Raw genomic sequence first — 15,611 nt, forward strand, 5'->3', positions numbered from 1 at the left:
TGGATAACTTGTTCTAGTATAATGGTTCATTTTTTTACCCAATATTTAGAATATAAGGTACTATCACCACTGCATTTTGAAATGTAGGTGGGGGCAATGTATCAATGGGCCCCATTAGCATATTTGGGCAGCTTTTTCTAGTATATTTTTGACAACTGTCAGTGGAAGTGTAGTACCAGTTTAGGTGGCTGATGGTTATGTTGTCGAAGGTTGAGTACCTCTTTAAACACTTGTCAGTTCTGCAGTCTTTGTTAGAGCTTGTGACATTAAAGAGCTGCACTGTTAAGAGGTTACTGTTTAAGTCCGGTGCCTGGAGGTTGCTGTGAATTTTGAGTTACCCAATTGGCAACCAGATGTCAGTAAGTTATTGTAAAATTCACAGTAACGTAATAGCCAGTAACAGCTAGTAACTCACTGGCACCCAGATGTCGGTAAGTTATTGTCAAATGCACAGTAACTTACTTGCAACTAGCTGCCAGAAGCTCAGTGTACCTTCACCAAACTTTCCTGATTACAAGAAAGCTTCTAACATTAGTTGACAACTACTAAGCATTCGTTGATGAAACACACTTGGGACCCCACCTTACCTTGCCTCAACCGCTTGGTTGGCAGAAAACTGACCTTCCTGCCATACCATCAGGTCAGTGAGGGTGACCGAGATCAGCCCAAAAAAACACAACAAAGGCTGGTCACCAGTGAAAACACAACAAAGGCTGGTCACCAGTGAAAACACAACAAAGGCTGGTCACCAGTGAAAACACAACAAAGGCTGGTCACCAGTGAAAACACAACAAAGGCTGGTCACCAGTGAAAACACAACAAAGGCTGGTCACCAGTGAAAACACAACAAAGGCTGGTCACCAGTGAAAACACAACAAAGGCTGGTCACCAGAGAAAACACAACAAAGGCTGGTCACCAGAGAAAACACAACAAAGGCTGGTCACCAGAGAAAACACAACAAAGGCTGGTCACCAGTGAAAACACAACAAAGGCTGGTCACCAGAGAAAACACAACAAAGGCTGGTCACCAGTAGAAACACAACAGCATTTTGTCACCAGGGAAAACACAACCAGTGCTGGTCACTAGTAAAAACACAATGAATGCTTGTCACCAGTGAAAAAACAATGAAGGCTGGTCTGCTAGCATAAACAGCTAGACCATGCTGTTTTCCCAGCAGAACAAAGTAGACCATGCTGGTCAGACCAGCTTGGCCGGCATGGACCAGCTTAAAATGTGTGCTGGTCTATGCATTTTCCTTTTCAGCAGAGTGACCTCTAGTCACCTGACTGGGATCAGGACTCACTCACTTCACTGAGCCATTTAAACACTTCAGCACAACCTTTCATTGGCTTCTGTAAAGCACATCTTAAAGCTAACCTCTTTTGATGCACCCAGTTCTGTTCAAATACTTGAAGAAATGCATAACACTCAAAAACTTCCAAAGCCCATTCTAATGTGGAAAGTTCATATACATTGGCCCATTGAGATTAGTCTTATCCAGAGAGTGCTGCTATACAGGCCCTTTACCCAGTACGGTCAGAGATGAGGTAATTACTGGGGTGGCAGGTAGCCTAGTTGTTAGAGCGTTGAACTACTAACTGGAAGGTTGCAAGATCGAATCCCCGAGCTGACAATGTAGAAATCTGTCGTTCTGCCCCTAAACAAGGCAGTTAACCCACTGTTCCTGGGCCGTCATTGAAAATAAGAGTTTGTAAAAGTATAAAGGAAAAATAAGAACTGAGTGGAGCAGAATGGCTGTGGGTGAGGCCTCTCCTGTTGACTACAGCAGTATTACAGCATAGTACAGTACATCCCAGTGTGCCTGTGTGTGTGTTTCCCTCCCTACAGTACAGTAGAGCTGTGTGAAGAGGGAGAGGGAGTCACGTGACACCCCACATACCTTTGGCCTAGTTCTTGTGTGTTTACAAATACACACGCTATTACAAATATTGACATATTTACACACTATTTTTTGTTGTCGGACACACACACCCCTCCAGCAGCCCCCAGCCAGTCAGTCGTGAATCTTTCAGTATAATATTTTTAGAGGCAGTGGTAGTTATGTAAGTGGCACCTGTCATGTGAGAGGGAGGGAGTATTCCTCTCTCTCTCTTTCTCTCTCTTTCTCTCTATTTCTCTTGCTCTCTCTCTCTTTCTCTCTCTTTCTCTCTCTTTCTCTCTATTTCTCTTGCTCTCTCTCGCTCTTGCTGTCTCCCTTCATTCTTTTTATTTTCCATTTTTGCTCCTCTTCTTCCTTCTTTACCTCTCTCTCATGTCTATCTACCTCTTCTCTCTACTTCTCCCTCTTTTTCTTCTGCCCTAATTTCCCACTCCCGTTCCCATGCACCACAGTCACACATTGGCTGGGATTTGCCAGGGACCTCATGATACAATATTATCACTATACTTAGGTGCCGATACGATATGTATTGCGGTTCAATATTGTGATTTGATGTTCCAAACATATTGCTCACTACATGTCTGCTGCAGAGAGACGGGAGAGCATAAGAAAATTAGTTTTGGTCAGTCTTGGAAATAAAACTACTGCAAACATGTTGGCTCACTATTTCAAAAGAAAATGGAGGATGAAAAAGTTTTGGCGCAGCTACTTTTTAATTTATTTTACAAATCGATACAAAGTATTAATACACTGTAATATCATCCAAAATGATATTGCGATATGTAAATATCGATTTCACCCACTCCCCCCTTATCACTAACACAAACACACCTGCCAGTAGTAAGCTCCTGGTTTAGTGAATGGGGCTTGGTTACAGAACCAGGTCTTTGCGTGGCCCTTTTTTACACGCCTAGTTCAGGTTGGGGTGGGGGGGGCTGCTGGTGCTGGTGGGGATGCGATTGGTTCGGTGGTAGTGACGGCAGAGCCACATGAAACCCTATGACTGTCACATTAATCCAGGATTTACCCCTGGATCAAGGGGAGCATCAGGTAGGCTTCTCTATAAAGCCCCACTAAGGAAAACACACTCAAAAGTGTGTCCTAATTTTTTAGGGTTATGTAACATGCTCTGTTTGAGTTCAAAGTGCAGCTCCTCAAAGTCTCCAGGTGGCTGCTGGTAGTCAGAGATCAGGGAAAAGCCTCTTGGTCTTAATGTGCACCGTCATTTTCATTCTCAAGTGCCTTTCAGTATAACTATGACGTAGTTCTCTCTCGACGCGATGTGGTAGGAGTGAAGCCAAATGTTTCTCTTTTCACTTTTGTTTGGGCTGTGCCAAGACCAATCGGTTGCGCTCACTCAGCTTAGCTCAGTGTTGATTGGCGTTATATTTTATACTTTTTTTATCAAGGGAGGCCAAATTCTTGCTAGCTTCCCTTTCATTCAAACATTGTCATACTCTTTTTGACCAGACAGCATCAGACAGATGGCCTACACATACAGAGGGGCGATGTTGTGTGCTTTCTCCAGTGAGATACATTCAGCCTCTTGTGAATTGAAGGAAAATTATGAAAACAGAGACAAAAGATACCTTTTCATTAAAAAAAAAAAATTAATTAATTAATACACTCCACTGGCGTGTGTGTATGCTTATGTGTGTTTGTGTCCTCGGCAGGTACCCTGGAGCCCCACCTGTCTGCCCTGCTCTGGGTGGGCATGTTGGCATTGTTGGCCATCGTGGTGGCCATGCCCCAGCCCCTGGGGGTCCGAACCCTCATCATCGCCACCATCATCCGCCTGATCTTCTCTGTGGGCCTGCAGCCCACCCTGTTTCTGCTGGGAGCATTCAACGTATGTCTGCATGGGGAAACGTGTGTGAATGACTTTATTGTATCATAAGTCACACACTTCATCTTTTTTTCCATGTGCTCCAATGTGAATGGCCTTGCTAGTCCTCCATACCCCCAGTCCCAGGTACTCCCTTCACACCTCACTCAACAGCCCATACCCACCTGTTTTCCCACTACCTACATACCTTGTCCACATGCCCCCTCCATGCAGACCTCTCTCCAGTGCTCAGTCTGCCTGTGGTGTCACTCCCTGGCGTGGCTCGCTCACTGGCATGGCTTGAGTGTTTGGTCGGTCAGCTGGGAAATGCGCCACTAGACACTGGAGGAGGCTGACACCCCACCTGCAGCCACCCAAAATTCATTTAACTGCCTCTTTCACACGGCCTGCTTCCTGTGTGTCCTCAAATGGGCTCTTCTGCCTTCCTCTCCTCCCTCTGTCTGTCTCCCTTCGCTCCCTATAGCTGGGAGACAGCTACCCCACACTCATCTACTGAACCCCAGTATTACTAAAACCTACTATACTAAGAACAATCCAATGCCAATCCATGAAATGCCTGTCCTATATATGTTGTGTCTTATGGTCATCATGGATCATCATGTAGTGCATGTCCAAGGAGAATATTGACCATTTATGTAGAGAGAGACCTAAAATATTCTAAGCCTTGTTTTATAAGACATAATGAAGGCTTATACCTGCTTACATCAAGTTATAAAGCATTATGGCAGGATACTTTACTTAGTGGTACCTCCCACTCCATTAATGGTGAGGTCTCACTTGTGAAGGAGGTCTTCTGACCTCAATGCGGGATTTCCTGATTTAAATCAAAGTTAGGTTTATATTTATAATCATTATTTTATCTATCGTGTCCCTGCAGGTGTGTAATAAGACCATCTTCCTGATGAGTTTTGTGGGGAACAGAGGCACGTTCACACGGGGCTACAAGGCCATGATCCTGGACGTTGAGTTCCTCTACCACCTCATGTACCTCATCATCTGTAGCCTGGGGGTCTTTGTCCATGTCTTCTTCTACAGCCTACTGGTGAGCACATCTATACATTTACATATATATTCTGTATATTAATATATATGGCTGATGGTGAGCCTACAGTTATACTTAAAGCTAGGGAAGCAGTCCAGGGACATAGAGCGACTTACAGCGTATGTTCTGGTGTGTGCATGCAGGCGCAAACACACACACAGGGTATTTAAGGACAGTGGCTTTTAATGAACAGGAACTGGCTTAAGATATGTTGTTGGGGAGTTGAGTGGTGCTTGCTGGTGTTTTATGTGTCAGGCGTACTGCATGTGCCAGTCTGGATGTTTTCCATTCAGTAACTAACTCTGAGGCCCAGGGGCTTTTTATTATTTTATTGAACTTTTATTTGACTAGGCAAGGCAGTTAAGAACAAATTCTTATTTACTACGACGGCCTACCCCGGCCAAACCCGGGTGACGCTGGGCCAATAGTGCGCCCCCCTATGGGACTCCAGATCACAGCCGGTTGTGATAAAGCCCGGGAACGAACTCGGGTCTGTAGCGATGCCTCAGACCGCTGCGCCACTCAGGATGCAGAAAATGTCCATGTGTATGATAGGATATACTGCTGAAAAGTCCTGTCATAGAGAAAATGGCTGGGAATCTGCTCAGGAAAAAATAACGGCTATGAAAGAAGACGGGTAAAAAGAGGAAATTATTTCCCCAAATGATTCTGTTTTTGGACAAATGTATCAATCCCTCTTACACTTTATCTTTCTAAACCAGAATATATTTATCTCAATACATTTATCGAGGTCGCAAAAAAGTATAATTCCAAACAGATATTGAACAAATAATAATTCCTAAATGCTTCCATGCTGTTTCAATATTAGGTCAAACTATAACTCTGTGTTAACTCTGTATTGTGTCTCTCGTGCAGCTCTTTGACCTGGTGTACAGGGAGGAGACTCTACTGAACGTGATAAAGAGTGTGACCCGTAACGGTCGCTCCATCGTATTGACAGCAGTGCTGGCCCTCATCCTGGTCTACCTGTTCTCCATCGTGGGGTACATCTTCTTCAAGGATGACTTCATCCTGGAGGTGGATCGCATCCCCAACACCACCCTGGGTGAGGACAAGGCCATAGAAATATAATTACTATTTGTTTTACTGCTATGGGGACACACAATATGGCAGCCAGTCCACCCATTGTGGCATAATTCATCTGAATGGGGATGCCCATTCCATTCCTTCCAATTCTATAGAGCAGACCAGGAATGTTTATTAGCTGGTCCTAGATCTGTTTGGGCCGTCTTGCTAACTCCTCAACTCCGAAGGAGTTGGCAAAACAGCGATAACAGATCTGGGACCAGGCTAGACGTTTATGGTCTGTTGATAGGAGTTGCACATAGTTAGACAACAACCAAATTTCCCTCACAACCTGGAAACAAGGAAAACAATATAATGGTGTTATCTGGAGGTGTTGTTCATCAAGTTGCCATTAACACATGTTGCTACCTAACCTGATGTCTTTTATAGAGAACGGAGCCAGTCTGGCCAATGAGATGGTGTCTGCTGGGATGTGTCGGTCTGAGACTGGAGAGAACAACTGCACCACAGAGCTCCAAGTGGAAGGTACAATACAGTAGAACTATATACAATAATACTAACCTATAGTGTAAGGTGAAAGGGCAATTAGATGTTGTGTGTGTATTAACCCTCTTCCCTGCCACTCTCCCTCAGACTTTGTGGAGGACAGGGAGGATGGCAAGGAGCGTACGTGTGACTCTCTGCTCATGTGTATCGTCACTGTGCTGAGCCATGGCCTAAGGAGTGGAGGGGGGGTTGGAGATGTCCTGAGAAAGCCCTCCAAAGAGGTAAACACACAGACCAGACACCCACCCACCATTTTAAGAAGGGACACCTGTTAATTGTGACTAACGCATGAAGCTGGATGAGAGCATACCAAGAGTGTGCAAAACTGTCATCAAGGCAAAGGCTGGCTACTTTGAAGAATGTAAAATCTAAAATATATTTTGAGTTGTTTCACACTTGTTTTGGTTACTACATGATTCCATGTGCTATTTCATAGTTTTGATGTCTTCACTGTTATTCTACAATGTAGAAAATAGTCCAAATAAAGAAAAACCCTTGAATGAGAAGGTGTGTCCAAACTTTTGACTGGTGCTGTACGTGCACGTAAATGGAACTTAATGACCTTTTCACACACTTTCCTCTGTGCGCATTCAGACCTTGAATTTAAGCATGGGGAAATGCATATGCCAGCAACCTATGCGTTTGGGGTGGAGATCACAGAAATATAGGTGTGTCTACAGAAATGTGTATTCTGACCTTGATTTAATTTCCTCATAAAAACATCATGTTTTTTCACGAGGAAACCATGAATAAGGTCCAGCAAACCTGTCGGTTCCAGGTAGAAAAACATCTACTTAATTTTTCCCGATACAAATAACACCATTCTTCATGCACTGTAAGTTATAAATGAAGTTATTGATTGATAAGAGCTAGGTAAATGGATAATTTGTTTGCAGAAGGGGATTGTAAATAAACATAGAAATGGTTTCAGATGATTTTTCCTTATGTACACTCGAGCTGAACGTGAAACCAGTCACATGGCAGCAAACGGAAAAACATAGCAACATGACACATACTTCCGCCGTAAACAGTTTGAACATGACACATGCTGCAATACTTGGCCATTGTCATCACGCAGTTCCATAGTCAGTGCAAGCAATAGGGCTATGCTGTTGTACTGTCCTCCCTATTATCATTCTATGTACACCAGTCTTTCAACATTACAATAGGTTGAAGAACTCGATGTTACAATTTCGTGCGTAAAGGCTCTCAACCGGATTTTTTTTTCTTCATAAATTAGCTTAGGGTTCTTGAAAACTTCCCTAAACATACATATTATGAAATATCAGAATGCTATTTAATCTAAGCATGGCTTCTGAAACAGACAGGAATATGCTTATGTTTTGATGGCTCTCGCTGATCTCCATTCTGAACGCATTCTCCGTAGGCTACATTCTAATATTGCGCCAATCAAATGAAAGGTACACAGTAAACCTGATGAAATTGGTAGGCCACCCAGTGGGTGTGTTTTCTGGGATTGAAGAGTAGGATAGCTAAATAAGAGGGAGGACCTGATCCTAGACCAGCACTCCTACTTTGAGATGCTTTGTGAATACTTTGAGATGCTTTGTGAATGTCCAGACCCAGTCAGACCCAGTTAGACTATAGAGCTCAGTATCTTCTGTAGGGTTAAACCTATGTCTATAGCAAAATTCTGTATGTTCTGTATTGAAGCTGGTGAGTCATGTCATTATCGTCATTACCAACACAATGTATTTTCTGAAGCAAGTTAGATAAGAACCATTAGTGCTGCTGGTATATAGACTGGAGTGGCTGCGTAACCAGATTCTCTGGATGCCTCTTTCTGTAGCTAAACAACTGTACTTTCTGCGCATGTGTTACTACAGTAAACACATGTTGTACAAACGTCTTGTGTGCTGCAACTATAAACGACATGATCGACATGTTGTACTAACGTCTTGTGTGCTGCAACTATAAATGACATGATCGACATGTTATACTAATGTCCTGTGTGCTGCAACTATAAACGACATGATCGACATGTTATACTAATGTCTTGTGTGCTGCAACTATAAACGACATGATCAACATGTTATACTAATGTCTTGTGTGCTGCAACTATAAACGACATGATCGACATGTTGTACTAATGTCCTGTGTGCTGCAACTATAAACGACATGATCGACATGTTATACTAATGTCCTGTGTGCTGCAACTATAAACGACATGATCGACATGCTGTACTAACTTCTTTGTCAGTATCTAACTACAACATAGGTTACATCAATTGATGGGAAGTTAGACCATAATAAACCAGGATCATGTCTTAAAATACATTCACCATAGGCCACCGGTAGACTGATTTATGCATTATGTAACACGTGCAGAATTTGATACGCTTGTTTAGCTCTGGGGAAGAGGTGTTCTGAGGGGTGAAACGGGTTCCATACGGTGGTATGGAGGTAGGCTCTGGGGGAGTGCCATCAGCAGTCATTTGCGGTGGTCATGGGCCTAACCTCACCCCCACATTGAGGTTTTGCAATAATTTCCTCAGAACCCCCTCCATCTGCTTGGCCTTCTTCCCTGTGTGGGAATCAGTAGGGTCTGGAAATAGCTTTTCTCTGAACTCTGTCAGACCAGGGCTGATGACATAGAGCATCGTGGAGAAATGTCTGCTCCAGTCATAAACCGGTACACAATCACTGGGTGCCTCCCAAGAAGGTCATTTGACCTGTAGCCTACATTTGAAATGAATGTCAGTTTGTTTTTGTTTCTTAAAAAAAAAAGCTTCACCCAGAAACTCTGAAATCTAAAGTTTTCCAGAGGTTTTATGTTTTAGAACATTTTAATCTTTGCCTCTGGATCTATAAAATGCTCGTTACGGTCCAAAAGAGGTGCTGGAAGAGAGAAGAGCCTGTGTTGGGTTACCGACATTATAGCCTGTTTGGGTAACTGTTTCTTGTTATCGTAACAGTGTGGCATCTGGCCGCTTGCACTTGTGTTCTTATGTTTCACATCAACACACATGGCAGATTAGGCTATACCCCTGTTCATAACCAATGCTCCCGTTCTGCCTTTATGTAAAAGCCTGGGTCATGTTCATTATAGGCACCAAATGGAAGAAACAGACAAACAAAGAGGGACTACCTGGACCTGTCTAATAACAGATTTCCACTTTCCATTGCAAAATGTCTTTAAACGTTTTCAGTTGTTTACTCAAATGAACACAACCCGGGTCATCACTATAGCCGTGTTGTCATTGGCAGTTTGAAGTGACTAAAATCCCATTTACTTGCATATCCAACTCAATTCTTACTTTGTTTTGAAGTCTGAGCAGCCAAAAAGCACATGGAATCGGATATTTCAAGCCACATATCAAACCACCTTCGTAGGTGGTTTGACGTTAGATACAAATCTGATTCCTGGCGATGTGACTTGTCTCTGAACAGTCACATCATCTGATTTATTTGCCCTCAAGTGGTTTTTAGACTGGTTGTTTGGCATTATGTTGTTGCTAGCTAGTTACTATGTTGCCAGTTTGACAAGAACATGTGGTAGCTAATTAACTTGTTAATAGTTTACAAACAAATTAGTGAATGTGCTAGAAAGCTGAACAGCTACCTAGTTAGCTAACTTAGTTGACTGCCTTGGCTAGCCAAAAAGGATTTGATTTGAAAGTTGGATCACCTTATCCTTTGAGGCTTACACTAGGATTTTGAACATTCAAAGCAACTGGGTAACTGCCATGGCAGGCATTGTTGTCACCTTAGCTTGCTACATAATTTCTGAGGTGATTGGTGGTGATGCTCAGGCTTCCTATCAGCCTACACCACTGTGCACACACCTGTTGTTACTATGACAACTAGTGTAGCCATGTCAGCAAATGAATGCTGTCTGAACACGCACACATCCGGTTTGGTCACTTGTCTCTTGCTGTTTGGAAAGTCAGTATTCCAAAATGAATTTGAAAAACAAAACTGATTTGACCATTAAGTCCTGCACTGTGAACATGGCTTATGGGTCACTCTTTCTGAACTAGGTCACTTCATCATATGTCAGCCCAGTATGATACATGCCAGGGTCAGGCCCCACTTTCACTGTCTAACATTTTGGCTTTACTCTGACCTTATTGTGTTATATGTATCATTTCTTTGTGTTATATTGTGTTAAGTCTTATATGTGGTTAATCCACAGGTGGGCAATGCCATCCTGAAGGGTCACAGTATGTCCAGTCCACACCTAAATCATCTAATACTGGTTTACATTGCTTTAAATTGACCTTTATTATTTTATTGTATTCGAGCAGTTAAATAGTTTTTTTATAGGTTGAGCAGTTAGTGGGCTGGACCAAAAACCTGTTGCTCATACCTGGTTTAGTCTGTACACCCGCACTGTGTCACTTTCTACAGTTAGGGCTGTTGCGGTGACCAGTCACGGTAATTAGTCTTCTCCAAGCTCTGATGTTGCTGATGGTCATTAGTAGCCTACCAAACTTGTTAACTGCCTGGTACTCAGTACTCCATTGTCCCTCTAATCAAACACTTCATGAGTGCCCACGAGCTCATGTTGCGCAGCATTTCTATAGGCTATGCAATTGCATGAGAAAACAGAGTGATGGCCTCTACTAAAAAGAGGATCCCATCAGCTTTCTATAGGCTAGGCCTATTATATTTATTTCTCAGCTGTCTTAATATTAAGCACATTGCTTTTCTTGACAACAGGTGTGTAGCCTACCTGGCTGGGATGAAAATGAACCACATGAAAAGCGTCCTCCATTTGCTATTTATGTGCATAGATGACATGCATTTTATCCGCTGCCCTTGTTTCAATACAGGTGCATGATAATGGTCCATTCTAAATCAAAACAAATGTAGTATATGTAAAGACAAGATTTACATCAATAATAGTCTGATGGGTGACAATATTAGCCTATTAATTGTGAATGATATATTATCACTTGCCAGCATAAGAAACTATTCCTTTTTTGTGTGACTTTTTCTAATCATAGTCGCACAAATCATGTAACCTTGCCCAAACGCCTGTATGTTTTGATAAGGTTTGGCCAAATAACTTAAAATTGAGCACATTAATCCGCTTTATAAAGGGTGTAGAGCCTAACTAGCATACGTAAGTAGCGCGTGAGTTTCAAGTTTGGGGAAGATAATTTTCACCATAAAAATGCACCTTGTATAATTAAAGCATTACATGCATAATTGCATTTGCGGTCCCTTTTGATCATGGCATGTGCGCATTATTACGCTTATAATGTGAAGAAATAGACTAAATAGACTAATAGTTTATGAACATTTTAAGCTAAATGTTCTGATCTGTTGCGTCAGCCACATTGCGTAAAAACGTTTTTTTTTATGCTAGTGGTTGTATTATTTGGGGATCTACCTCCCACAACTGTCCCAGACTATGTTTTGAATATTTATTTCTCACACAGAATAGAATAGGTTGACTTTTGTACTATGATGTTAGTAGATTGACATAGGCTAGTGCTTTTGCTGTTCGTTAGGCCTACTCATCAAAGTAAATGTGGACAGTTCTTCCAATATCGTCAATATGCACCTCGGAATTTGCGTCCCTGATATCGGTCTTCACTTGTAGCCTTTGAGAAAGACCTGATTATGTGATGGAGAGCCAAATGAGTGAGAGATGATTCGGAGCACACAGCACTCAGCGAGATGGGCACATCGACCACAGGCCGCACACGGCATGGATTTTTAAGGTGCATTATGGCCACACAAAGGGGATGCTGCTGGTTTTTGAGGCATTATCAAGTACTTCTCAAATTGTAAATGAGAGTCTGATGAAGTGTCTACAGCCTGCGCTTAAAAACAAAGCAGCGCTCATGACTTTCAAGCAACTTTTTTCAAATCATCATTAGTCGCATCATGCAGCCTAACAATGTATAAAAAATCTAAACATATAGCCCAACGTATGTAGAACAACTAAAGTTACATTAATAACTCTAAATTAGGCATATAGGAATACCTATTCATTTGTTAATACTCAACACAGAATAGCCATATTTGCGCACTCCCTCAAATCGTTTGGAGAAAATATCCTTTCTATTTTATTCAGGTTTGTTCAATTGTGTCCTTCATACTATAAAATAATGCCATGGAATTCTAACAAAATCTTGTCTGATAAATGAACTAGTGTAGCCCACAGTCATTTGGCAAAGCCAGATCAGGACCTAACATAAGGAAAACTCAGAGGATGCTATTCTGTTCTTCTGAAATAGACTACTTTTTCTTCATATCATGTTTCTTTAGACCTGTCTAAAATAAATAATAGATTTATTGTGCAGGTGTAGGCTATATTACATGGATTTATTAGACTTTAATAAATGTAGATGTTCCAAGGGTCTGCATCAGTGGCTTTGTAGGTTAGGTGTGGAAGTCAGGAGATGCTAAATGTGTTTGTTAATTCAATCACCGGCTGATGAAATTTCGTTACCTCCACAGCCCTTGTACAGTACAAGTCGTGACCTGGAGTTTATAATGCTTCCTAACATGTATTATAAGTTATAACCTCTCCTCTCCCTCCAACCCCCCTCCTCTCTTTCTAGGAGCCTCTCTTTGCGGCCAGGGTGATTTACGACCTGCTCTTCTTCTTCATGGTCATCATCATTGTCCTCAACCTCATCTTCGGAGTCATCATCGATACCTTTGCAGACCTGAGGAGTGAGAAACAGAAGAAGGAAGAGGTCTTGAAGACCACCTGCTTCATCTGTGGTGAGGAGACATAGCTGAACTGTCTCTAGACTGAGAAGAACAGAACTACTAGTCATTTGCCTGGGGTAGACATTTAGTCTGAATAGTTTTGTTCTCAGTTTGTTAGTAGAAAATTGGCAGATTCGTGCAGAATTGATTTATACTTTACATGATAATCTTAAATGGTTACTTTTTTCTATTTCTAACTAAACTACATGGTGTCACGGTGGTTGAGCATGACCGGAGTATGTAGGTAGTACAGACACACATATACACACACACCCTCATGAGTAAGCACAAGTTCTGCAGACACGTCCTTAGCTTGACCTTCCTGTATGAATGTTAGTTTACTGCTTGCATCCCCTCTTTCCTCCCTCTTTCTCTAGAAGACTGAGTCATGGAGGATTTCTGCCTACCCATCACACATTTATTCTCTCTTAGGCAGTCAAGTAGTGGGGTCCAATGGGCAGCAGATATAATTAGTCCAGGGACAGTTCTCACACAGTATGACCTTGGATCAGTTTTTGTCTGTTTCTGAGCTGTATGTATGTGGAGCTGGTCTATGACTCACACGCGTTAGATGAGGCCTGACCAGAGGGGTTCACCATCGCCATGGTTTCCTGGGGGGAAGAGAGACAAAGAAGAGACTGGAGAGAGATTAGAAAGATGGTATCCCATCACAGTGCGCGAGGTGGTTGCTCAAGCCATTGACCTGGTCCTCCTCTCAGCCGCTGAAGTAACAGTCAGACTTGCCCTTTGTTCCTCTTCCAGTACACAGTATGTCCATGAATAGAATCCCTATTCATGATTTCAATGACAATACACCTACTGTAGTAGCAGGACCTAAACAGGTGTTGGAGGATTTTGGCCTCGTTAGATCAAATCTAAAATGACAACACTTTCCCACGCATTCCCTAAATTCACATGATCATTTTCATATTTTGGAGATTCTGGGAATATGGCCAGTCTGTCCAGGAAGACTAATGTTGTTTAGTCATCAGACTGAGAGAGGGTTCTTTGTTCACAGGAAAGGTCAAAATGCTTCTGCCAGATGCTTGTTAAACACAACACTATATCACAGGATTGAAAGTGCTCCTCTGCTTTCAGGAAGTCACATTTTCCTTTTCTTGGAAGGACGACAATGGCTTACCCTCGATGAATTGATTTACGATCTTTATCGTAACCCGAACCCTATAGAATAACTATCTTCAAAGTAATAACTCGGGACGTCGGGTTTGAAACGATAGCTTCTTTTAGTAATACTACTTATTAACGTTAACATTTAACAACTTTTAGATTCTACAAAACAAAAAAAAGTTGCTAGCGAATGTCAGGATAATCACTTGTACATAACTGGCGCATTCTCTTTCTACTTCCTGTCACAAGGCATTCTGGAGCTTGCAGTCAAAGCGTAATCCAATACTAACCAATACAACAAAATATGTATATAGTTCTCTCAATCGCCAACACACAAATTCTAATACAATTACATATGTAAATAACTAAAGAAAATATCTGTAGATACAGCTCAATGAATTTACTGTAAACATTAACTCTGTAACCCATTAACGTTACAACAAACCCATAGTTTATCCTAGAACCCTTATTAATAATACCCCTAGCATTCACCAGGTCCTCTGTCATATTGACCTAATTGACAGCATTCCTAAGTGTGTGTATATGTGCGCGCATGTTTTGTTTCCTCACAGGTCTGGAGAGAGACAAGTTTGACAACAAGACGGTGACATTTGAGGAGCACATCAAGGAGGAGCACAACATGTGGCACTACCTGTTCTTCATAGTGCTGGTCAAGGTGAAGGACTCCACAGAGTACACCGGCCCTGAGAGCTACGTCGCAGAGATGATCAAGGTGACACACACACAAACACACACCAGGCCTTTGCTGGCTCTGGACTCAAACCACAATGTCTAACAGGTCATTTGATACAGCATATAACCAGGCTGCCCCACTTCCATGAGTGCATAGGGTACACTACAACATGCATCCTGTCCTGGGGGTAGACTGAAGTTTGCATGGTTAGGGTATACTGTATTATAGTTGTGATATATAGAGTTGTTATATAGAGTTGTTGTTTGTTCAGGTAAATCCCTTGACGAGCTGCTGACCTTGGCTGCCTGCATATTTATTCTCTTGGCTCTCCTTTCAGCACCTAAATGCCTCCTCTGTTGACCTTGTGTGTACGTAGTTGTGTATGTAGTGTGTACTGAGTCCGAGAGAAGAACGTGACACATACACACACGCCTCAACGTAGCTATTTGCCCTTCCGCCCTCAACTGACAGAGATTGCACGTACACACCGAATGACACTGGGTGACTGAATGACACAAACACACTAGATGATAGACACACATTCACATTTTAGTCACTTAGCAGACGCTCTTATCCAGAGCGACTTACAGGAGCTATTTAGGGTTAAGTGCCTTGCTCACTGGCACATTGGCAGATTTTTCACCTAGTCTGCTCAGGGATTCAAACCAGCGACCTTTCGGTTACTAGCCCAACACTCTTAACCGCTAGGCTAC

At 42.3% G+C, this 15,611-nt stretch overlaps 1 protein-coding gene across 4 annotated transcripts in view; it reads left to right on the top strand.

Moving 5' to 3' along the window:
- The window catches only part of LOC124003822 (inositol 1,4,5-trisphosphate receptor type 1), a 179,561-nt gene that overhangs the window by 160,584 nt on the left and 3,366 nt on the right, over nt 1–15,611 (top strand). For all 4 annotated transcript variants that reach the window (XM_046312419.1, XM_046312421.1, XM_046312422.1 and 1 more), the window contains 7 exons: nt 3,576–3,751; nt 4,626–4,790; nt 5,667–5,856; nt 6,267–6,362; nt 6,471–6,604; nt 12,923–13,088; nt 14,777–14,937. In XM_046312419.1, the coding sequence (XP_046168375.1) occupies nt 3,576–3,751; nt 4,626–4,790; nt 5,667–5,856; nt 6,267–6,362; nt 6,471–6,604; nt 12,923–13,088; nt 14,777–14,937 (1,088 nt within the window). The remainder of the gene's footprint in view (nt 1–3,575; nt 3,752–4,625; nt 4,791–5,666; nt 5,857–6,266; nt 6,363–6,470; nt 6,605–12,922; nt 13,089–14,776; nt 14,938–15,611) is intronic.

Source organism: Oncorhynchus gorbuscha, linkage group LG18, assembly GCF_021184085.1.
Source record: "Oncorhynchus gorbuscha isolate QuinsamMale2020 ecotype Even-year linkage group LG18, OgorEven_v1.0, whole genome shotgun sequence".
Classification (NCBI taxonomy): Eukaryota; Metazoa; Chordata; class Actinopteri; order Salmoniformes; family Salmonidae; genus Oncorhynchus; species Oncorhynchus gorbuscha.